At 33.1% G+C, this 24,952-nt stretch overlaps 1 protein-coding gene, 1 long non-coding RNA gene and 1 pseudogene across 2 annotated transcripts; 1 reads left to right on the top strand and 2 right to left on the bottom strand.

Moving 5' to 3' along the window:
• Positions 1 to 4,062: 4,062 nt before the first annotated feature.
• Positions 4,063 to 7,224, bottom strand: LOC125581994 (probable disease resistance protein RF9). The gene is made up of 3 exons (XM_048748353.1): positions 7,007 to 7,224; positions 4,418 to 6,812; positions 4,063 to 4,296 (listed from the first exon to the last, which is right to left on the bottom strand). The coding sequence occupies exon 2, from the start codon at positions 6,803 to 6,805 to the stop codon at positions 4,448 to 4,450; it is 2,358 nt and encodes a 785-aa protein (XP_048604310.1). The 5' UTR covers positions 6,806 to 6,812; positions 7,007 to 7,224; the 3' UTR covers positions 4,063 to 4,296; positions 4,418 to 4,447.
• An 865-nt stretch (positions 7,225 to 8,089) lies between these two features.
• On the top strand, positions 8,090 to 9,522 carry LOC125582009. The gene is made up of 5 exons (XR_007319831.1): positions 8,090 to 8,295; positions 8,365 to 8,414; positions 8,479 to 8,612; positions 8,922 to 9,125; positions 9,256 to 9,522. It is a non-coding gene; the product is annotated as an uncharacterized LOC125582009 (long non-coding RNA).
• A 9,749-nt stretch (positions 9,523 to 19,271) lies between these two features.
• Positions 19,272 to 24,952, bottom strand: part of LOC125582504 — a 28,201-nt pseudogene continuing 22,520 nt past the window's right edge.

Here is a 24,952-nt window from a genome sequence, read left to right as displayed (position 1 = left end):
TTATAGCATCTCCTATTTAAAACTCCATTTTTTTTTTCTCTCAAATAAAGTAAAATAGAATATGGAGTAAAAATAATCTAATTCTTCTCTATTTCTCACTTTATAATGAAGTAATAAACAAACAAAAAGTAGATTACTCCATTTATACAGTAAATCTCATTATGGAATGAGAAATTAAATAGGTTGCAAAATTTTTTACTTCATATATTTTTTCATTCCATTTTGGAGGAAAAAAAAGTGGAGTTGGAAATGCTTTTAAGAAGAAGACCCATATAATTTTGAAAATTAGTTTAGTTTTTTATTAAAATATTTTGTGTTAATCCTAACCCAAAAACATTATTGATCCTTTCAATTTTGAATTCAGTTATAAACTAATAAATATATAGAAAACTAGAATATATTAATTCGATTAATTTCGTTAAAATATTTCCAGGAAAAAGTAAGGTCATTAAATTAAAATAAAACTAATTATTTCTATTGATTAGCTTATATTTTTAATCATCTTCCACTCTTTTTAAGTTTAATTTGTTTTAACTGAAATGTAATCATTTTATCTCATACTTAATAACTAATAACGATTAAAAAATTATCCTACATGTTTCCAGCGTTTGTGAATTTATGCAAATGTGTATTTAAATAATTATATCTATTAAATTGATACACATGTAGTAAATTAAAATTTTGCGAAGATTCAAAATTATTTCTACAATGATTATGTTATATGATATTTTAAAATAATTTTTATAATCATGTTGAAACTTTTTTCTAACTAGCAATCTTACATTAAACATGTTGTTTTATTTTGTTATTCTAGTTTTAGTAGTTTCATACTGATTTAAAAAAAAAAAATACTCCAAATATAAAATTGTAGTATAGTTTAGAGAACCAAAAAAACATAAGAGATTTTAAATTTCAATATGTAGATGTTGTTAGATTGTGTTTTATTATTGTGAATAAATGCAATTTGTTAAAAACAACAAAATTGTTTAAATGTGTAGCAGTTATATTAAGTTTTCCGTCTTTCTTTCTTTTTTTCTTTTTTCTATTCATGTTTCCAATGATATTCTAGTAAATCAATTATCAATGGATAATTAGATATTTATTGAAGAAATTTTATGAATTAAGCTGATTGATAGAGGTTACCTTTAGATATGTTATGTTTTTCAAAATATTAAATTCATTCCAAATATGTTTTTCTGTTTTACATAGTGTCAAACAACTTATTTAGATATATTATTTAGTGTTAAAAAGAAGAAGAATATTTGTTTAGTGGGTTGGGAATTTACATAATTGAATTTATATATCTTACATAAAAGGTTAAAACAAGAATAGAGAAATCAATCATAATTAGTCCAAATTTAACTAAATTTTCATCTATCTTATTTCGTTTATGAAAACCGAATAGACACAATAAAATTATAAAAATTGTTGTATGTAAGAGCCCATAAAACCCAACATTATTTTTAACATAATTTTGTTGTCTTCTTCCAATTAAAGGGAACATTGTCTCTCAATAGTTATTCAAACAGACACATAATGAATGATATAATCAGCCGCCGGAACAGGAGCAGGAGACGAAGAGGCTAAACAACAATAGACATAACAAACATAAATCTTGTGTTTACAATCTCTTTTTTTTTTGTTGGAACGTGTGTGAATTTGATTATTTTGTTTTTACTTCTAAAGAAAAAATATTAATCAATCGAGAGTGGCATTGGTTGTTGGTTCAAGTTATTGTAGCTCGTGTGTCTGAATCGTATTGCTTCGATGGTAAGAACCTAGCTCTTCAAATTGTTATGTGCTTCTAAATGTCTCTTGTAGAATGAGCTTTTGCTTAAAGTTTCCCATTGTATTCACTCTTTCTTATTCATGTAGGCATGGTTGACTACCAGGTAACTTGCCGAGCAAGGAGACGTTTGTAGTGCACTACATTCATTTTGATCACCTCAAAATTCAAACTAGAACAGAAACAGTATGTCAAGTCTCTTATTTGCATCCACTTTGTTGATGTATATGTCAAAGCTATTTTACTTTGTTGACTATTTACTTTGTGTAATTTATTTTCAGATACCAGAGAATGGAGTTCAGGGTTCCACCTGAATTAAGAGGTTATTGTGATGCCAATGCAAGTAACAAGTAAGCGTTTCCTGTTTTCTTATAAACTCAATCTTTTTTCTACTCAAAATGGGACAGAAAAATGGAAAACATTTTAACATTTTTTAAAAAGTATTGATCCGTGGTGAAGTGTAGAAGAATGGAAGTTTGTCCAAATTCTTCAAAAATCACATTTGTATCAAATTTTGTGAAGTAATATCTCTTGATTTTGCGATCTTCAGCCAATTTCCGATGATCTTAACCTCAGTATCCTCTTAAAGCGAATTTAAGAGAGGTAGCATATCATGGATGTAGCATGACACATCAAAATGTTGTATCAGGTAACTTGCCGAGCAAGGAGACGTTTGTAGTGCACTACCCTGGATATCCATCGTCTATTTCGTGTGCTTTGGTCACTGAAGAAAGACATTAATATTGATTAGTATCCGATTTGTAGACAAGTGATTGACGGTTTATTCACTTTGATTAGGCAAGAGAATCAACGCAAACAAGCTTGAGCTACATTTCATTGCCCTATATGTTCCTAGGTACCCTCCTCTAGTACAGAATTCCTTTATCGAGTTTACTATTAGTGTTTTATATCTTACATTGTGTTTGATCTGCTGTCCAAGTTCAGACAGATGGAACTGATACCAAAGGAGGGCTTGCGTCCCTTGTCTCCATTAGAGGTCAGTTGCACATGGTTGATAAGCTTTAATTTTACTGTTGGTTGAAAAATGTTGGACCTTTAGGACGTTCTCTAGTCCTGAAGACTGAAGCTACAGTTAACCAAACGTTGCCTGACCAGGTAGCTGATGGCTCTAGCAGACCCACAAACACTCTGGTGGCACTTAAATTATCACATATTGTTGTGGCGTCCATTTCTCCAGGCTTAGAGATCTCCCCAGAGGATCTATCGAGTGTTGAAACATCCGTTTCCTGCTTTTATAAACTCTCTGCTGACAGCTGTTACTACAGCTTCAGAAGCTGAAGCTCTTAGGGAGATTTTAGAAGGATGGGAAGAACTGTTTGAAGCTAAGAAAGCTGAACTAGTGCCGTGTATTGAGGCAAATGAGTGGGGATATGGTGATGATTGGAATGATGGATGGGAAACACTTCAGGACTTGGAACCTGAGGAGAAAGAAAAGAAGCAACATGTAATCGTAACCCATCTCTAAGTCTGGGAAGCAGCTCGAGTCTTTGGAGGATTCGTTTAGACCATAGAAGTTGAAACGCTAGCTGAAGAATACATTGTCTAGCCTAAGGAGCAATTCAAAGGAAGTTATACGAGAAGAGGATTCATGAGTTTATTATTCAAATAATATGTACTGAAAAAACTCAACGGCTAAGATGAACTATTATGTGGAATCAATCCATAAATCTCTGGACAGAAGCATGCAAATTTTTGAGTTACAAAAAACAAATTAAAAATACCAAAAAAAAAAACAAAATTGATATGCTGTTAATATCTTTGCCAAAGACCACATCATCGACTTTACTACTCCTCAATGAACCCCTCAATAATTATATACTTTAGAGGTAGTGATGTTTACGCAAAATGTACTCATGCAAGATAAGTCACTGCTTCAGATGAATCTCCAGTGAGGGACTTCTCAAGCACGGAGGGACTTTGCATATCCTTGTAACAGTTTTGAAAAAATAGGGTACTACTTAGATTCGCACATTTGACTCTGTATTTGATAGGATCCTTTTCAATAGCACAGTCTCTAATAAGACCCTTTTCATCAGTACACAAATTCATCAAAAGTGAGAAAATAAACAATTATTTTAAATGAAACAAGTAGACGTGATGGAGTAAACATATTACTCGGATCCTAACAAATAAGGCCTGCTGTGGTGCTCACTTTCTAAATTCATCTCTCAATATCCCATTTTCATTTCAAGTAGTCTAGCTGAAGAATTTCAACGCAATTCTATACGTAAATTTTCTAAGCTTAGTCGATTGAGAAGAAAATGTAAAGAGAATACTAATATATAAAAATCTTAACATATTTCACCTCTTTCAGTAGAAAAAGGTACATGACAACCTTCGTCGAACAGCTTCAACTCCCTAAATACATTTCTTTATCTCTCTAGGCAAACTTAAAGCATTGCAGAAGATCAAGTGTCTCAGTTAGACACTTCATCGAACAGCTTCACTCAGTGTGCGAGTATGTTTCACTTGTAAGTTCTCTGTTGCCACTGTATCAAATCAATCAATAAAGCACATATTATCAGAGACATTCCAACGAAATAGCCTTAACTAAAGTGTAAAGTATGCAAATCCAAAGAAGTTGCCGAGAAGTTCATTCCTAGTTAATACCTGATAGTCCGTAATTGCTGAGAGTCTCCTTCAGCTGCTGTCTGGCTCACTATCATCGAACTGAACAGAAGGGATGTGTTGGACTTTGTAATAATCTTCTCCTCCATCTGAAAGTCTCTTCTCCCATCTCTTTCCCATATCATGACAAATTAGACTCTTTAAGGAAGTGATGAATCGCAGCCCATCAGGAAGCTCCTTTAACTTTAGACAACGGCCAAATCTCAGAGTGTGGAGAAGGGGCATGGAGCCTTCTTCTATTATCCACTCTTCCCACTCCTCTAATCCCTCTAATTGTAGCTTCTGCAATTGAGGAAACCCATCCCTCGAGCAAACCATTCTCCTCCCACAAAAAGAGTTGTTCTTTAATATAACCTCTTTCAACTGAAGAAGCTTCTCTAAAATAGGCATTGGGTCCTCTGTCAAACAACAACCACTTAGAGATATGGTTGTAAGGTGAGAAGGAAAGTATCCTTCCGACAATCTCAAATTGAATTCATCTCCCATATCATGAACACTCAGATCCTCTAAGTTAGTGATGAATCGGAGCATATAAGGAAGCTCCTTTAATTTTTTGCAAGACCCAATATCAAGAGTATGGAGAAGGGGCATCGAGCCTTCTTCTACTATCCACTCTTCCCACTCCGTTAATCCCCCAAATATTAGCTTCTGCAATTGAGTAAACCCATCACTTGAGCAAACCATTCTCCTCCCACAGAAAGATGTACCCCCTAAACAAATCTCTTTCAAGTGAAGCAACTTCTCTAGAATCGGCATTGGATCCTCCTTCAAACAACAATAAGTTAGCTCAATGGTTGTAAGGTGAGAAGGAAAGCATTGCGCATCAGGTAACCTTGGCATATATATCTCCAACTTCAGCTGTTTGAGATTAACAAAATCCCAAACAAATCCTTCTTCATCATCATTCGTCGGAGTATAAAACTTGTTATATATTGTAAGACTCTCCAAGTGTGAAAGTTTACTTAGAGATGAAGATAGAGTTTCCATAGTATACCTCTCGTCTGTAATATAGATAGAGAGAGATCTGAGCCGTGTCAAACCCTGTAGATCCGTCACTCGCCCATGTTCTGTGCAGAAATTCTTCAACGTCTCCAGCTTGACCAAATTTTCCAATTCCAACTTTGTCTTAACATGTAATCTCTCCGGCAAACACAAGAATGTTAATTCTCGCATCTCATTCAAGATATTGTTGGGCATGTAGACTTCAACATACACAGCTAGGTTTAAATAGAGAAGCTTCTTCAGATTGCGCATAGAAGAAGGCAGTTGAGTTACATGTGCCTCATATAAACTAAGATATCTCAAGTGGATGAGCTTCCCGATGCTAGAGGGTACCTTCCCTCCTTCAAAATCGACCCCTGAGAGATCTAACACTCTCATCAGCTTATGCATTGTAAAGAATAAACTTGTTGCCTTCCATCTGCTGCACTTGATAAACAAGAGAGTTCTAAGGCTTGGATTCTTCACCTCCTTATCAACACTAAATGTTTCACCACCCCAACGTACAACAGCAAGTCTGCGAGATTTACTAGGAGATTTCGAATTTGCAGTTGATGTGTCGATGGTCTGTACGAAATTCTCTTCTTCAGCTTTGCGTAAACAAACTTCTCTCATCATGTCATGCAACTGAAGTGTTTCAAATCTTAAAGTTTTAACATATCTTTCAGAAATAACCATGTGTCTCTTCACCAATTCTTCTATGCATATATCTGCAATATGTCGAATGCTCACTCCATCGAAATACATTGGCATTAGTATTCCTTCTGCAGCCCAGTAATAGGACAGTTTCTCCACATCTATTTTATAATCTTCTGGAAAACTAGCAAGGTAAAGGAAGCACTGCTTCAAATAGGCAGGCAGCTCTTCGGAACTCAGATACAAAACACTGTAAACCTTTTCGTCAACGATACAAAACATTTCTCGCATTTTTCTTTCTCTTAACTGTACAGACTTCATATCCTCTTCATTGACAATGGCATTCTGAACGCCAAATTTCTGCATATCAAGGATCACCTTAGAGATCCTCTTGCTTATGGTTTTCATATCAAACCCAAGCACCATGCTTTTCACACTAGCATATGCAAATCTTTTGACGCTGCTGCTGCTTGATTCTCCTAGTTCTTTCTTTAGAAGAAAGGTTTCGATGATATCTTCTGCGTCCAAAACAACTTCGTTGATCTCTTTGATAGTGTCTTTCACCAAGGCACTTGTATGTTTTTTGGCCTCTGCATCTTCCAGAAAAAACCTTAACTTCTTAACATCACTCTTTAATCCCTCGAACTGCTCTTCAACTCCTTGAAATCTCCCAGTTTCTCGGACAAGGAGGTTCCAAAGCCTCTCCACTGCAAACGGTAAAAGTGCCTCAGCCATAAGTCTCCTGCTCAAACATGAAATAAATAAATCAATAATCACACGAGAGCAAGGATCCTTGAGTTCATACATAGTCCGGTTAATATTTATTTCTGCATATTCTAGTCTAGATAATATATACTATTTTGTGGATCTAATCTATAGACGATATGAACAATCGAGATGAAATAAATATGAAAAATACAAAAAAATAAAAATCACCTCTTGAAAATCGCTTTTCTTCAAACTGATCTGTATATGCGAATGTGTTTTTGCTTAGAACGCAACTGAAGACCAAGTACTTGATTATTCTTAGTCAACACTAAACGACACAAACCAGCTGTATTCACGATGATGAGTTTAATCTATTATAGCCACTTACACTTTTTGAGCCGAAAGACCATGTGGTCGATGAAAAGAGGAAACCAAAAACATGTTTCTTCGTTACTTTTTTTTTAGGTTAATCATAAAATAAATTTTGAATAATTTGGGAGTGGTGGACCTAAAACAGAATAAACTAATTTAATTATTTACTCACTTTTCTGTACTTTTGACAGTTTTGTGTTTCCACGTTTACAAAAGGAAAAAACTTTAGAAATTTACATTAATCAGACTCAGAGATGGGTAACTTACTTACTTACTATGCATGAACTTTGTGACCAAAAACCCTGCTAATATCTTCTGGTCTGCCTTTACAAGCCCTGAGATAAAACATGGGAAAATGAGTTGCCCAAAACATGTCTCCGAACTTGTATTTGCTTCTTGGAACTCCCGAGATATCAACTAGATAACAGAGGAAAGAAACTGTCGCTTAGAGCAAGAGTTCCCCAAAACATGAAAGAAACTGTCCCCAAAACGGCGTTTCAGGTATAACTAACATGAAATGCCGTTTCATGATTTCCAGAGCCTGTAAAAGGTTCCAAAACCCTGATGTATACTCTAGAGTGCTCATAGCATAGGTCTGCTCAAGTTGGCTAAGGAAGCCCTGGAAAACTCTGGAGAATCTGACCCGGATAACATTCCCAGAGTCTCGCATTGACTTTGCACGTGAAGAAATCTTGTTGAAGAATTCTTGTATTCAAGTCAAATCTTGTTGAAGAAATCACATCGCAAGATCCTAAACATACAAACGTTGGCTTAAAAGACATTCTAAACGGGTCAGATCATACTAGCAAGATTGTCACGGCCAAACTGTGCAAGGCTGCAGATGTTATCAGAGCAATGACCCAAAATAGCCAAAACATTACTAACGGAGTGGTTTCTAGAAAAACGACGCTGAACACGATGAGAATCTGTTGAAGATAGTCAGGAAGTATGGGGAAAAGATCATGTTGAACTTGAAGGAGTCTGATCTTCTACCAAGGATCTCCAAGAAGAGATCAAGAAGACGTGGTGCCTCGTCGAAGAATGTGAACACAGATAAGCATTTGGTCTGTTCTATGGACAGGCAAGGTCCACCACCATGGGATATATTCATCTTTGGGCGGTGATGGCTGCTCTTGGATGTGATGGTAATTATATTAATCTCTGCCAAGCTTGTGTTAAATTTATTTCTCCATGCTTATAGAACAACTCTCTAGGTTGAAGGGATTGATGCTGCAGTTCCGCCCTCAAAGAAGCCAGATTCAAGGTACTTTTTCTCTAAGCTACCATTATAATTTATCTGTTGATTTATTGACACAATTAACTTCTAGGGAGTTGCTTGATCAAGCATTGAAAGAGAACAGAGTTCTGTTGACAAGAGATACCAAACTGTTGAGACACCAAGATTTGGCTAAGCATCAAATATATAGTCAAGAGCCTTCTGAAAAATGAGCAGCTTCTTGAGGTACAACAAAACTGAACTTTAGTACCATATGACCTGTGATGTGGCATGGCTTCGTTGACTTGTTATATTAATCAAAAAGTAAACTTAACCTACAAGTTTTGCATTAAAGAGCAGGATCTCTCTTAAGACAATTAAGTGTGAAAGAGAAATAATTGATTAGTTGTTCTTATCTCCAGCACTACCTGACTTGATAGTTACTGAGCCAGTTGAGCCTCCTGCATTCATTGTGGAATCAGTATCTTATATTCAGTGGAATAGTTGTGTTTTTTTTATATTCTGAGTTACCACTGAAACAAATAAGTTGTACAGGTGATAGAGACTTTCCAGCTAAAGATCAGCGAGAATCAATTGATGTCAAGATGCACAAAATGCAATGGAAAATTTATCCAGAAACCGCTGACCATTGAAGAAGCTATTGAAGCAGCAAAGGGTTTCCAAAGAATACCAAACTGTTTATTTAACAAAAATTTGGAGTTTTGGCAGTGTATGAACTGCCATCAGCTCTACTGGGAGGTAACTCACTTGCTCCACTCTTTTACCCTCTTGTGTATATACCGTGTCAACATAGTCTGCATCTATTTATTGATGAGTCATTTATAGGTTTCCCATGAATATTTATAAAAAATCAGAAATTTTACTACAGAGTTCAAGAAGATACATAAACTGTTGAGGAGATGCTTAATGTTTGTTGTATGGCTACTCAGTATCATAACGCAGTCCAGAAGTTCATGGATGTATGCAAGTTGAGTGAATGATTCATGTTTTTTCTTTCTTTTGCTGAAGAGTTTCATGTCACTTTCTCTTGGCCTTGTTTCCCTCGTCATGTCTGAGCAACCCAAATGTGCTTTGTAATAATAATTTTTTGGTTTAGAAAAGAAAAAACTTTTAACAAAGAAAAAGAAATGAAAGTATTTACTCTTAATCAAAACAGAAATGATAATCTGAGAAGTGGCGTACATCACCTGAGGACAATAATCTTAAAATCCTGTGAAATTAGGAAAGAAACCTTTAGAGATGTTATTTACCTACTTGGCAGGATGTTAGGAGGAAGTTATTTGACCCCATACAATTTTGAAAATTAGTTTAGCTTTTTAATTAAAACGTTTTGTGTTAATCCTAACCCAAAAGCATTATTGATCCCTTTCAAATTTGAATTCAATTATAAACTAATAAATATATAGAAAAACTAGAATATATTAGTTCAATTAAATTCTTTAAGATATTTCCAGGAAAAAAGTAAGCTCACTAGAATAAAATAAAATTATTTTTTCATCTTCTTCCACTCTTTTTCAGTGTCTATTGGATATTGACTTGTAACAATTGAAATCAAGTTAGATTGTTTTAAGAATCTACATAAAATTTATATATTTTTAACTGATTTTGTAATTTTGAAGTTTAGTTTGTTTTAACTGTAATTTAATCATTTTTATCTCATACTTAAATAAATGATAACAATAAAAATAAATTAATCTACATGTTTCCAGCTTTTGTAATTTTATGAAAATGTGTACTTTAAATAAATATATTTATTAAATAAATTGATACACATATAGTAAATTAAAATTTTGTGAATTCTGCAATGATTATGATGTATATGATATTTTGAAATAATTTTTATAACCCCAATGAATCTTTTTTCTAACTAGTAATCCTCCTACAACAAACATGTTGTTTTATTTAGTTATTCTAATTTCAGTAGTTTCATACCGAATGTTTTCTGAAATTATTCCAAATATAAAATTATAGTATAATTTTGGAAAAAAAAAGAAAACATCAAATATTGAAAATCTCAATATGTAGATGTTATATTGTGTTTTATTGTTTTTAAATAAATAAAAATTGTTAAAAACAACAAAACTGTCTAAATGTGTTATCAGTTCTATTAGTTTTTTCGTCTTTCTTTTTATTTTCTTATTTTAAATTTATATTTTCCATTGATATTCTAATAAGTCTATTATCAATGTGATTATCAAAACTAGTAAATGATTATTCCTCTTCAACATTCCCAACCATTTTTGGCAACTTAAATTTCGTGTCATTACATTTTTGGCAACATTCTCAACCATGAAATCAATGTGAAAAAGGTGTAAACCCTTGTGCAACTGTTTTCTTCAATATAGATCATTGGATACATATTAACACTCAATATCATCATTGATATCAAGATTTTCCGTATCAACTATACGCGATATATATATTCATTAAAATCATTATCTTTAAGTGTAACCAACAAAGAGTGTAAACGTTGTGCACTAAGTTGTAGTTTTGCCTTCGAATTATGGACAATGCAGTGTCGATACATAAGTGTTTGTAAGGTATACATAAAGTTTTTAGTTATCTTATTAGTTAACATCTTCTTACACACATAGATCCAAACTTAATATGAAATTTAAACAACTGGATAAGTGTATATCGACTATATTTCTTATCGTGGATCATCAAAAACAATATATTAAATTCACACTGCACAATTTGATAGACACGCTATGCTAAATTTATTTTTATTTTCAACACATGGATGAAACATTTCATAGGTTTGATGAAATTTCAGAAAAGCTTTCAATTCATTTTCAGCAGAGGGTTAATTGGTTAGAAAATGTAGTTGCGTTGGTTACACTACCTAAATATAAGAATGTATACCACATATCTCAGGTTTTGGATGCAGAAGGGATACTTAGATGTTTATTCAAGAAATGTAATGAACTAAGCTCAGTTAACTATAAAAGAAAAGATGGCATAGGAGATTCTATTATAGAAGACTTGGTATATGATTATGCTCGCTTCGGTGGTCGTCCCCTAAATATTCTATTAATAACTGGTGATGCCGATTTCGTGGAGCTAGTGGAAGCACTAAAAGTTAAGGACATCAATGTATATCTGGGTAAGCCTAGCAATTGCGCTAAAAAACTTCAAGAGGCGGTGAAACAAGATCAGCAGTTCGAACTATGAGATTTGATTAAATTTTCTCAAGGAAATTAATCATAGTTTACTTCATCAAATTTGTTTATTTCTTTCTCTAAACCTTAATTTAGCTTCTAGTTATGATATTTCAGTTTGATGTTAACAGTGCACTTAATTATTAAACTCTTATGCAATTGTTTTCGTTAAAAAATTATGAAAAAGCTTGACTTATTCAATATAGATCATTGGAGATGCCTATCCACACTCCATATCATCAATATTATCAAGGTTTTTGTGTATTTGATATTATCTAGAGATAAAACTTCATTAAAACCATTATTTTTGAAGTATACCAACAAAAAGTGTACAATTTGCGATCCATGTTTATTTCATGAGTACGTTGGTGAATGTAATCATCAATATTTCTCACCAACCTCTTTGAATTCAATCAAAACACACATCATATTGGTGTTTATGTTGCTCAATCTCAGATATAGTATTAGCATACTCTAACAAAACCATAACTTGTTAAAGATTGTGATATATGATCATCTATTGGAGAATTCAAGAGATACACATATACTTTTTCATTGATTCCTTTTTACATACTAAAAATTATTGAATATACATATCCATACTCTTTTTGCATCAAAAATCTGATACATATGATCTACACTATTGAAATTACACAATTTATTATGCAAAATTGCATATTTCAACCAACCAATTATCTTCCAGAAAAGCAAGATATTCCATCAAAATCTCAATTAATATAAAAAAACATCTTTCATGTGTGAAAATTAAACCGAATTTGAGTTGGAACTAAGTAAATATGCACATGACTATCAAATAGTCTTTGTGTGGAACGAGTAATCATTGTTGATAATTAATTAGAGAGATCAATAGAATGACAATAATATATCAAAAATACAAAATTTTGTGCATTGTTCTAATCGATTGAAACAATAAAAGGTTTGTGGAAAGCATATACATTTAGATTTGTGAATTTTCATATTAAGTTGTTATATATGTTGTTGGGGTCAAAAACGGTTACGACGAAGTTAACATTCAAAACGTCCGAGGAAGAAGCTGAGAATTTTCTTCGATAAATACTTTTTCGCAATAGATTATTTCTTACGAAAAGCTTTGCGGAGGAAAAACGAGACATCGGACGAAAGCTCGAAAAAGGTCGTTACGCAGCAACTGAACACGCCACGCTCGGAGATTACACAAGGAGAGAAATAGCAACAGAGCATGGAAAAACTAAGAATTGCTCATAACTACTATATTCTAACCTCCATATCAGCAATAATATCAAGGTTTTTGTGAATATATGATTTGCGCTAGCGACCGAGCTCTTCCGAAACGTCGATACGACACCAGTCCATGCATTATCGTCTATCCTTCGATGCTATCTCCCGAAAACCGTAGCGAACTCAGTTCATGTTTTCCGCCATTCTAAGTCATCAATCAAACTTTGCGGTAAAAACCGCGGAAAGTTCGTTCTTTATCGAAAGAAGTCATAATAAATGTTTCGAGTCGGATGACGGCCCAAAGGGACCTAAGACACGACTCGAGGTCCAACTTACGATTTCTTAACCAAAAGCTCGTAAACCATAGGACGGTTTACGCTTGGTGCGCAAGGAAAGATAAATGTCAAGTTTCCACGGATAAATACGAAATTTTGAAGATAATTACGAAGATCGGAAAAAATGGAATATCTCCATTTTATGCCATGACGGCTTAAGGGCAGAAGAGTAAAAGCGCAAACCAACCTAGGAGCGAGTATACAAGGAGTCCTAGGCGAGAGGCATGAGAAGAGAACTTTTTCAGAGCAAACTTAGCACTTAGAGCGATTTAGGCATTTTTCCGTTTTTGTTATTCGAGCTGCGACTCAATTAGGTTTTAGCCATCTTAGGGTTTTAAAACTAGGAATCTCACCGACAGCTCTCGAGCCCAGGCTTATACCTTGTTGTAACGCTCAAACGCAGATTCGGAATAAGATCTACTTTGCTCTCTTTTCGATTTCTTATTTTTCTCGTCTTTATTTCGTGTTCTGATTGCTTGGTGTGTGGTATTAACAGATCTCCGGGACCTTCTGGGAAATTAGGGTTTTTCTAGTTTTCTAATTTAAACGGAAACCGACAGTGCAAATTTCGGTTTCCACATATGTCAATAACAAGGTTTTTGACTAATAAGATTCATGACTAAAAACTACATCCAAATATAGATTACGGTTCTACACTTCCATTCAAACATCAAACCATGTACACATAATACCATGTATGAGATGAATATGCAATTGTAAATAACATCATATTTAGTACCTTTTAGACATAACTATTTATTCATCCTCATAATTACAAATTATGCCATTCATTTATTAATTAATAAATAATTATTAATTAAAGACAAATAATTTATAATGTTAGATTATTTTCTAACCAAACTTAAGATTATTTTCTAACTGGATTATTCTTTAATCAGTTTTACAATAAAATTAAACACATTTATTTAAAATATGACATACAAAATTTAAATGTTAAATATTTATGTATATTATTATTTTATTTCACATACAAAATATAAACTATAAATGCTTTATTGAGACATATAGATTTATTTTCAGTGTTAAATAAATTGATGATTAATATAATTGATACTTATAAATTAAATTATAATAATAGAAAAAAATATTTTAATATTTTCTTCAAAAATAGACATAAAATTGGATTTTTTTTGGCATATAAAAAATTTAGAGACAAACCTATCTATCTTATTAAACAAAAGGACATTTTATTTGAAAAAAATATTTTATTTTGGAAAGATAGATTTATTATATACATTAGCATACTAATTGGTGTTTAAATATTACAAATAAATTCATCAAAAATGGTTAACATAGTTAAAATGACTATTGATGAATATGTTATATAATATATCATTTTGATTGGTATAATATTCAACCACAATATGAGCAACCAACAAATTATAGAAAATTTCAAACTGTCAATCTATCATAAATATCCCCTATATATTATTTGAGAAGCATTACAACATTTTTTTTGTAGCCACATGTCATCACTAAATTGATTCTTAGAATCCTTAAGAAAATAGGTTGGTCCATCTAAATATATAATAAACTTTTTATTAAACTAACCATAAATACATTATTAATATGCTTTATTATTTCTATAAATAAAATTACGGAATTACCTAATATGACTAAAGTATATATGACAATTAATGACTTTGAATAATAAAGATTTGATAAAAAAAGTGTATGTTATATTATATTCGTTTAATTTTAAACTATTAAAATAAATTAAACAATCATAGTAACCATTTAATAAAAATTAAAAAATTTCTTTATATGTTGTATTTTGAATTTTTAAAAACGAATATAAATTACTAAAACCATTGAAAGTTTCACATTCAAATTTTGTGATCTATGTTTTAATTTTTTTGTTATGACATGGTACAAATAATTAAAAAATCATATAAGTTGAAATTCTCATTTAATAAGTATTAAAAATAAAATATATATGTATATTAAATTATACGTCATATAAGAAGATAAATAAATATCTTAATTTTGAAATTTACTTTTAGCAACTTTTTTTTGAAAAATTATTGGCAAATTAATTTTTAAAAATATTAAAAATTACATAAATTATTAATCCCACAATGAAAATTTTGTTATCAGTAATTTAAAGTTTTTGCTATAACAAATACAAATGATTAAAAAAAACATGAGAAAAAACATCATTTAATAAATATTAATATTAAAATATACTATATATATGTTATTATCATTTAAATTTAATTATATACCATATCAAATAGAAAAAATATTCTTTTGGATTAATAAAATTTATAATATGTTCGCACCAACTTAATTATATAGGTAATACTTACTGACTTTTTAATTATTCAATATATATTTATTATTTCATAATAGGTTAGAAACATATTATATATAAAATAATTTATATATATAACGTTCATCCCGCGCAAGGCGCGGATCTTAACCTAGTCATATATTACAAATTATATAAACGGCCGCATATTTATGCAACTTTACATTATTATGTTGTGAAAATTTTATATGTACATTCTTTTAAAACAAATACATGTGCACGAATCATGCTTCATTTTCCTATGTTCCTAGATACCCTCCTCTTCCTCAGCTACACGATTCATCCTTTATCGAGTTTACTATATATGTTATAGTGTTTTATATCATACATTGTGGTTTCATTTGCTGTCAAGTTCAGAGAGATGGAACTGATTCCAAAGGAGGGCTTCGGTCCCATTGTCTCCATTAGTTATATATTTCTTATCAAGTACTTCCATATGTAGTAGATTATAGAGGGGAATTTCACTGTCTATATGATTATTTGTTATCCTTTTCTTACACAAACTCAGAGATCTTGTGAGTTTTGTTTATTTTATTTGATGAGCTGGTAGGGTTCATTCTGTGTACATCGCATTGGTTGACAGTTGACACAGGCTTCTTCATATCTACACTACAAGAATAAAGCTCACACTCCGACGGTAGTATTCATCGGTAGTTAGTCGGTAATGGGTATTTCCCACTATTTTCCGACAATCCAACTTTAGTCGGAGTTTGGCTCTCGGTAATTACCATTTGTCGGAAATTAGTCGATAAATTCCGATAAAAAATATCCTCGGAAGCATTCGTTGGAAGTTGGTCGAAACGTCCCGATATAGTTTCGAGAAAAATATTCCTATAAACTTCCGACAATTTAATATTTTGAATTAAAAAAAAACAAAAATGAAATAAAAGAAATTTAAAATAATATGATATTTATCAAAAATTCTTTAGCAATAAAGAAATTAAATACAAAAGTTCTAAAAACTAAAATAAAAAGAAACAGTAACGGCAGTGGAAGAACTTCAGGCGGGCTAGTTTACGGTGCGGCGGTGGCGGTGTAGACTGCAGCGTTGACGGTGCTAGAGTAGAGTGTGATGATGTTGGTGTAATGCACGAAGTGGCCGTGATGGTGGAGTGTGAGCAGCAACAGCAGTGGAAGGAGTTACGATGATGGCGTAGGTGGGTGAGCGGCAACAGCAGTCGAAGGAGTTGTGATGATGGCGGCGTAAGCAGTTCAAGCGGTGGTGATGTAACGAATCTTTTGGTATTTTTTCAAAAAAACAGAGATCTGACAGAAACGAAAAGAAAGAGACCATGCAAGAAGGAAGAATGAGGAAACGAAGAGAATAAATTGAATGATGAAAATCGAAAATAATTAAGAGAAGAAAAGGATAGCGGAGATAGGATTTTAGATGCAGATCTGGAGAGTTGCTAAAAAAAAAGCAGATCTGGAGAGGAAGAAGAAAATGACAGGGTAGAAGAAAGGAAAATAAAGACCGAGACAGAAAAATAAATAAATAGGAATATTAATATACACGCACATTAAGTGGATATGGACTTTCGTGGACTAGAAATATTATTTCTTTATTGCGAAATATTATAATTATGTATTGTATCTTTTATTTCTTTATGTATCTTTTTTACTAAATTGTTTTGAAAGTCCCGATTACCTTGCTCTGAAACTTCCGACGACCATTGCTCTGCAGATTCACCCGACCAAGATAAAACGACGACAAATATAACTTACTTTTAGAACTGTCAATTTTCCGATGATATCTCATCCAACTACCGAGAAAGCTCATATGTCGGTATAATCCGAGATTATTCCGATAAATTTACCGAGGATTTTATGAGATTATGTGTTGTCGGAACAATCCAAGCATCTTCCGACGAGTTTTACTACAAATTACCGAGAATGCATGGTTCTCGAAAAATCCCGACAAGTTTTTCCGATAATATATTGAGAAAAGGGTTTGTCGGAAATTTTCAAGCATCTTCCGACGAGCTTTCCGAATAATTACCGAGAATGCATGGTTCTGGGAAAATTCCGACAAGATTTTCCGAGAAGATACTGAGAAAACGGGTTTGTCGGAAAATATTGACGACTTTCCGATGAATTTTCGCCTTTCTCGGTAAATTCTCGCTACACCATCGAAACTTTTGTGACAGTTCATGTTGTCGGAAGTTTTTTGTCGGAGTACACAGCGTTTTCTTGTAGTGCTACCCTTTTGATGGTATTAAGGTATTAGTAACCTCAAGGACAAGTGGAGTAACTATTAGCATCCGAGAAAAAAACAACAAACCTGTTTCGTTATTTATCTCACCAAGAGGAGAGTTTGTGGCTGTCACTTCGGGAACCACGTTACAGTTTTTTCGGAAGGATGATGATTACAAGAAACCTTGTGGTAGTTTTACAGGTTATCTCCCCTTGCTTTATAAATGCATTTGCGTTTTTCTTCAAATTTGGCATGTGGATTATTCATCTTTTTGCGAACCTTGCTATGGTCTTCCAACTTTTGTTCTCTGTATCAGCCAGCATATCAGGATCATTTACTTGCTGGAATATGGTCCGAAAATCAAGACTTTCTTGGTCTTGTGGATGATAGCGAGACCGTATTTTTCACAAAACGAAATTTGAATGTTTGTAGGACTGATGGAAGATGACGATGGTTTGCAAACATCAAGCTTGTAAGTTTCCTTTTGTCCTTATACGTTAAATTGTTAACCAAGCATTGCCTAAAGACTAAAGCTACAGTTAACCAAGCGTTGCCTGAGCAGGTAGCTGATGGCTCTAGCAGGCTCACAAACACTCTGATGGCACTTAAATCATGTCAGATCGCTGCGGCGTATATTTCTCCAAGTTTAGAAACATCTCTGCTGCTGTTACTACAGCTTCACAAGCTGAAGCACTTCTGGCGATTTTAAAAGGCTAAGAAAGCCGAACTATTGCCGTGTAATGAGGCAAATGAGTGGGGAGATGATGATGATGATTGGAATGATGGATGAGAAACACTTCAGGACTTGGAACAATATGTAGTCTCAGCTCATCCTTTACATGCTTGTTGGCTGCAGCAAATACATTGCTTTGGGCATGCCTGAAAACGGTTCTGCAACTTATAGATAGATCGCCTGAGAAACAAGAAGAGGTCTTGCTTGAAGATAATGAAGCAGAGAGGCCGACTGGGAAATTGAAGTGCCTAAGTGTTGTTGAAGACAAACTGAAACAAGAAGGCGTTCCAGAGTTATCTAGTCAGTTATACATTCTGGGACTCTCTCAACGATAAAATAAAATTGCTACGAGACAGTCTGAGAGACAGTCTTTGTCATGTTTTGGGGAACACAAAAATGTCTAAAACACCAGAGGAGGATTCATGAGTTCATAATTCAAATAGTAATATTTACTGAAACATTCAACGAGTAAGATCAACGATTCTGTGGCATCAAATCCATAATTAATCTTTTATACAGAGGCAAGCAAAGAGTTTCAACACAGTTCTATACGGAAATTTTCAAAAAGCCTAGTCGCTTGAGAAGAACAAATATAGAAGAAAATGTAAAGAGAAATCTAATATAAGAATCTTAACATATTTCACCTCTCTTAGTCAGCCTTCGTGGAACAGCTTCACTTCCCAAAATATATCTCTATAGACAAACTCAAAGCAGTGCAGGAGATCAAGTGTCCTCAGTTAGACACTTTGTCGAACAGCTTCACCGCGTCATCCACTCCTTGTGTGCCAGTATGTGACAACATATTATCAGAGAGTCAGAGACATTCTAAAGAAATAGTCTTAACTAAAGTGTAGTTTATGAAAATCCAAAAAAAGTTGCCGAGAAGTTCATTCCTAGATAAATACCTGATAGTCCTTAATTGCTGAGAGTCTCCTTCAGCTGCTGTCTGACTCATCATTGCCGAGATCAATAATAATTGAATTTAACAGAAAGGATGTGTTGGACTTTGTAATAATCTTTTCCTCCTTCCGACAGTCTCTTCTCCCATCCCTTTGCCATATCAACAAAATCCAGACTCTTCAAAGAAGTGATGAATCGCAGCCCATCAGGAAGCTCCTTTAACTTTGGACAAGAGTCAATTTTGAGACTATGGAGAAGGGGCATGGAGCCTTCTTCTACTATCCACTCTTCCCACTCCGTTAATCCCCTAAATTCTAGATTCTGCAGTTGAGGAAACCCATCCCTTGAGCAATCCATTCTCCTCCCACAGAAAGATGTACCCCCTAAAGTAATCTCTTTCAAGTGAAACAACTTCTCTAGAATCGGCATTGGGTCCTCCTTCAAACGACACCACCCTAGAGATATGGTTGTAAGTTGAGAAGGAAATTTTTGCGCATCAGGTAACCTTGGCATATATATCTCCAACTTCAGCGGTTTGATATGAACAAATTCCCAAGCAAATCCTTTTTCATGATCATTCGTGGGAGTATAAAACGTCTTCTCGTTATTTATAGTAAGATTCTCCAAGTGTGAAAGTTTACTGAGAGATGAAGATAGATTTTCCATAGTATACCTCTCGTCTGTAATATAGATAGAAAGATATCTGATCCGTGTCATACCCTGTAGATCCGTCACCCGTCCATGTTCTGTGCAGAAATTCTTCAACGTCTCCAGCTTGACCAGATTTCCCATTTCCAAATTTGTCTCTTCATGTAACTTCGTAGGCAAACACAATAATGTCAATTCTCGCATCTCTTTCAATATATTAGGCATGTAAACTCTATATGGATATATATTTAGGTTTAAATAGAGAAGCTTCTTCAGATTCCGCATATAAAAAGGCAGTTGAGTTGCATTTGACCACTGTAAACTAAGATATCTCAAGTTGATGAGCTCCCCGATGCTAGAGGGTACCTTCCCTCCTTCAAACTCGGCAAAAGAGAGATCTAACACTCTCATCAGCTTATGCCTTGTAAAGAATAAACTTGTTGCCTTCAATTCCCAATTCTTGATAAACAAGAGAGTTCTAAGGCTTGGATTCTTCACCTCCGTATCGACATTAAAAGTTTCTTCAGGCGAACATACAACAGTAAGTCTGCGAGATTTACAAGGAGATTTCGAATTTGCAGTTGATTTGTCAATGGTTTGTACGAAATTCTCTTCTTCAGCTTTGCGTAAACAAACTTCTCTCATCATGTCATGCAACTGAAGTGTTTCTAATCTGAAAGTCTTAACGTCTCTTTCAGAAATAACCATGTTTCTCTTCACCAATTGTTCTATGTATCCATCTGCAACCTCTCGAATGCTCGCTCCATCGAAATCCATTCCTTCTGCAGCCCAGTAATAGGATAGTTTCTCCACATCTATTTTATAATCTTCTGGAAAACTAGCAAGGTAAAGGAAGCACTGCTTCAAATAGGCAGGCAGCTCTTCGAAACTCAGATACAAAACATCATAAACCTTCAAATTGACATTTCTATCGTCAGAGCTAGCACTACAAGAAAACAGCGGCATACTGAGGGAAAAAATCGTCATACCAACGAAAAAAGTCCTCGGAAATCCATGGATTTTCAAAGGCGGCCTACATGGATTTTCAAAGGCGGCCTACATGGATTTTCAGAGCTAGCACTATAACGCTATTCCGACGACATACCAACGAAAAAAGTCCTCGGAAATAACTCCTCGGAAATTCATCTTTCCTCGGAAATCCCTCGGAAATTTCCGACGGAATTCCGAGGAAATGAATTTCCGAAGAAATTCCGAGGACCACAAGTTCGTCGGAAATTCCTCGGAATATTCCGAGGAAGATGTCGTCGGAATATTCCGAGGGATAAACTTCCTCGGAATATTTCCAAAATAAAAAAAAAAATTATAAATTTATTTTTTTAAATTGAAATTGAAAATATAAAATTAAAATTGAAATAGAAAACATATTTAAAATACAAAAAATAATAAAATAGTTTTTATAAATAAAAAAATGTTTTATAAATACAAAATTAGTTTTAATAAATATAAATATTTTTATAAATATGAAATCATCTTTTTATAAATACAAATTAGTTTTTATAAATACAAAAAATAATAAAATAGTGTTAATAAATAGTGTTTAAAATTGAAATAGAAAACATATTTAAAATACAAAAAATAATAAAATAGTTTTTATAAATAAAAAAATGTGTTATAAATACAAAATTAGTTTTAATAAATATAAATATTTTTATAAATATGATATCATCTTTTTGTAAATACAAAATAGTTTTTATAAATACAAAAAATAATAAAATAGTGTTTATAAATCAAAAAAATGTTTTATAAATACAAAATTAATTTTAAAATATGAAATCATCTTTTATAAATCCAAAAATCGAATTTATATACAAAGAACGTTTTCTATATTTAAAAATAGTTTTTATAAATAAAAAAATAAAAAAATAGTGTTTATAAATAAAAAAAAATGTTTTATAAATACAAAATTAGTTTTAATAAATATAAATATTTTTTTAAATATGAAATCATCTTTTGTAAATCCAAAAATCGAATTTTATATACAAAAAACGTTTTATAAAATCGAATTTATATAGAAAAAACGTTTTGTAAATACAAAAATACTAAACAATTTATAAAAAAAAGTTCTAAATCAATTCAACACAACCAAATCACAATTCTAAACCTATTACACAACAAATCACAATCCTACCCAATCACCCTAACAAAAATCTATCAAAAAACTTCTAAAATCATCAAATCTATTTAAAAACCTAACAAATAGGACCTAAGAGAGTGGGATAGGGTCCTTACATGATTTGTAAGGGAATGGAAAGGATTCGCCGGAGAGATCGTCGCGAGAAAAGGTGGAGAACACCGGAAGGAGAGAGAGATCGCCGGAGAGGAAGAAGAGAGAAATGGGGAAGAAGATGCGTTTCGAGTTTATAAAACTTTGGGTCCGACGGATATTTTCCGTCGGAATTCCCTTAGTATTTTCAATTTCAATTTTTGCGAAATATTTGGCGGCTTGTTTGCCCGGTTAAATGAAAATATTCCGAGGAAATTCCGACGGCCACTAAAATATCCGTCGGAATTTCCTCGGAATATTTTCATTAATTCGAGGAAAAAAATATCATGTGCATGTATTTCTATTAATTTATATTGTTCCTCGGAATTTCCTCGGAATATTCCGAGGAAATACCGAGGAACTAGTGTTTGGGGTTTCAAAACATCAACTTTTTTGGCCGTATTTCATTTCTTATACAATTGTAATGCATATCATTGAGGATTCTTTGTATAGATGAGTATAAACCATGAAATAACAAATTTCAAAACGAATTGAAAGTATTCCCTTTACCGTTCATTAAAGTGTATAAGTGTTTCTTTTATGTTGTGGGATTTCATTCATACAATCGGAAAAGTGTTAATTATAGGGTAAGGAACAAATTTTTGACTTCATAATGAACGTAAGACACTTAATAAGGGTTATATAGGTGTTATTCAAACCGCAAAACGTTGTTTTCGGTTTAAAAACCCTATTTCCTCGGAATTTCCTCGGAATATTCCGAGGAAATTCCGAGGAAACCCTTTTCTTCCTCGGAATTCTGTCGAAATATTCCGAGGAAATTCCGAAGAACTAGTGTTTGGGGTTTCTAAACGTCAATTTTTTTTTTAAACGGATCGATCGATGGATATATGTCCAAAAACGCATCGATCGATCACTAAGATGGACCAAAGCGTAACAATGTGATCGATCGATTAGATTATCCCATCGATCGATCGAGGATATCAAGTGTTCCTCGGAATTTCCTCTGAATATTCCGAGGAAATTCCGAGGAACTAGTGTTTGGGGTTTCAAAATCTCGAATGTTTTTTTTATAAACGGATCGATCGATGAATTTATGTCCAAAAATGCATCGATCGATCACTAAGATGGACCAAAGCGTAACAATGTGATCGATCGATTAGATTATCCCATCGATTGATCGAGGATATCAAGTGTTCCTCGGAATTTCCTCGGAAAATTCCGAGGAAATTCCGAGGAACTAGTGTTTGGGGTTTCAAAATCTCGAATGTTTTTTTATAAACGGATTGATCGATGGATTTATGTCCAAAAACGCATCGATCGATCACTAATATGGACCAAAGCGTAACAATGTGATCAATCGATGGGTATATGTCCAAAAACGCATCGATCGATCACTAGTTCGTCGGAATTTCCTCGGAATATTCCGACGGATTAATATTTCCTCTGAATTTCCTCGGAATATTCCGACGGATTGATGTTTCCTCGGAATTCCGTCGGTATATTCCGAGGAAACCCAAATTTTGGGTTTCCTCGGAAATTCCTCGGAAAATTCTGAGGATTTAATTTTCCGTCGAAATGTCCGTCAGAATACCGCTGTTTTCTTGTAGTGCAGTCCCTCTAATGATGCGAGTTTTAATATTCTCGCGTATCCTTTTTCACTCATGCAATGTGTATTTCTTACCTAACAACGCCCCTAACACCTTAATTGCGAGTGGTAAACCTCCACAATGTCTAATCATCTCCATACCGATTTCTTTCATGTCTTCTTCAATCTTAAATTATGCACATCAGTTACACGAATGTTCGAAAAAATCATATGTCTTGCAAATATTGTAGTCATTTTTCATTAAATTACTATAACAGAAAAATCCAAGTAGGCCGCCCTTGAAAACTTACCAGCGGTGTCTTTAATAGGAAATGCTATCCTTTGAAAAAGATCCCAACTTTCTTCGAAAGTTAGGCATTCTGGTTTGAAGGTGACACATTGTTTATCTGCATGTAATCCCACTTCCTCAATGCGAGAAGTAAGTAATACCTTCCAGCCTTCAACACATTCATATTTCTTAATATTTCTTTATCAAATTGTGACTTTTAAAACACAACCTAACGTATTTAACATAGTTCACCTTTTTTCGGCAGAAACACATGCTTGATTAGGTCCCAGTCTCATTCGCTCCATATATCATCAATGACGATCAAAGCCTTTTGTGTTTCCAACACTCAAACAATCTTCTCCAGAAGTTCGCCTTCCATCATCTTTGACACATCGCATTCTGGCCCGATCAGCTGTCGCAAGATTGTCCTACGTAACATACACCAATAAGTTTATTCAAGAATCAAAACGATCAACTACTCTCAAGTTTCATGGTAATGCAAAATTTTTTTACATGATCCTATCATGTAGCCATCAGTAGATTCCACAAGCTATATACGATTGGTTACCATTAATAAATAATTATATTTATTTATTAAATTATATAACTAATTATAAATTAAAATAATGAAATTAGCCAGCAAGAGATTCCATAAGCTATATACGACTGGTTACCAATATAAATAATTAAATTTATTCATTCCATTATATAACTAATTATAAATTAAAATAATGAAAATTAGAGAGAAAACTTATTTTAGAAAGTAAAAAGGATAATTTATATTTTATATATATATATATATATTGAGTAGTTATCCAAAAATGTTTTTCAGTTATAAAAAATTAAAAATTTAAAAAAAAAACTGAAAATGCATAATAAAATATTAATCACGTAAAACATTGAATTGGTATATTCAACATGAGAA

Source organism: Brassica napus, chromosome C2 (assembly GCF_020379485.1).
Source record: "Brassica napus cultivar Da-Ae chromosome C2, Da-Ae, whole genome shotgun sequence".
NCBI classification, from domain to species: domain Eukaryota; kingdom Viridiplantae; phylum Streptophyta; class Magnoliopsida; order Brassicales; family Brassicaceae; genus Brassica; species Brassica napus.
Note: the sequence above shows the minus strand (reverse complement) of the source record. Positions and strands in the feature narration are given on the sequence as shown.

Coding starts and splice junctions, on each gene's coding strand:
- LOC125581994 (XM_048748353.1), bottom strand. CDS start 6,805: ATGGCTGAGGCACTTTTACCGTTTGCAGTGGAGAGGCTTTGGAACCTC.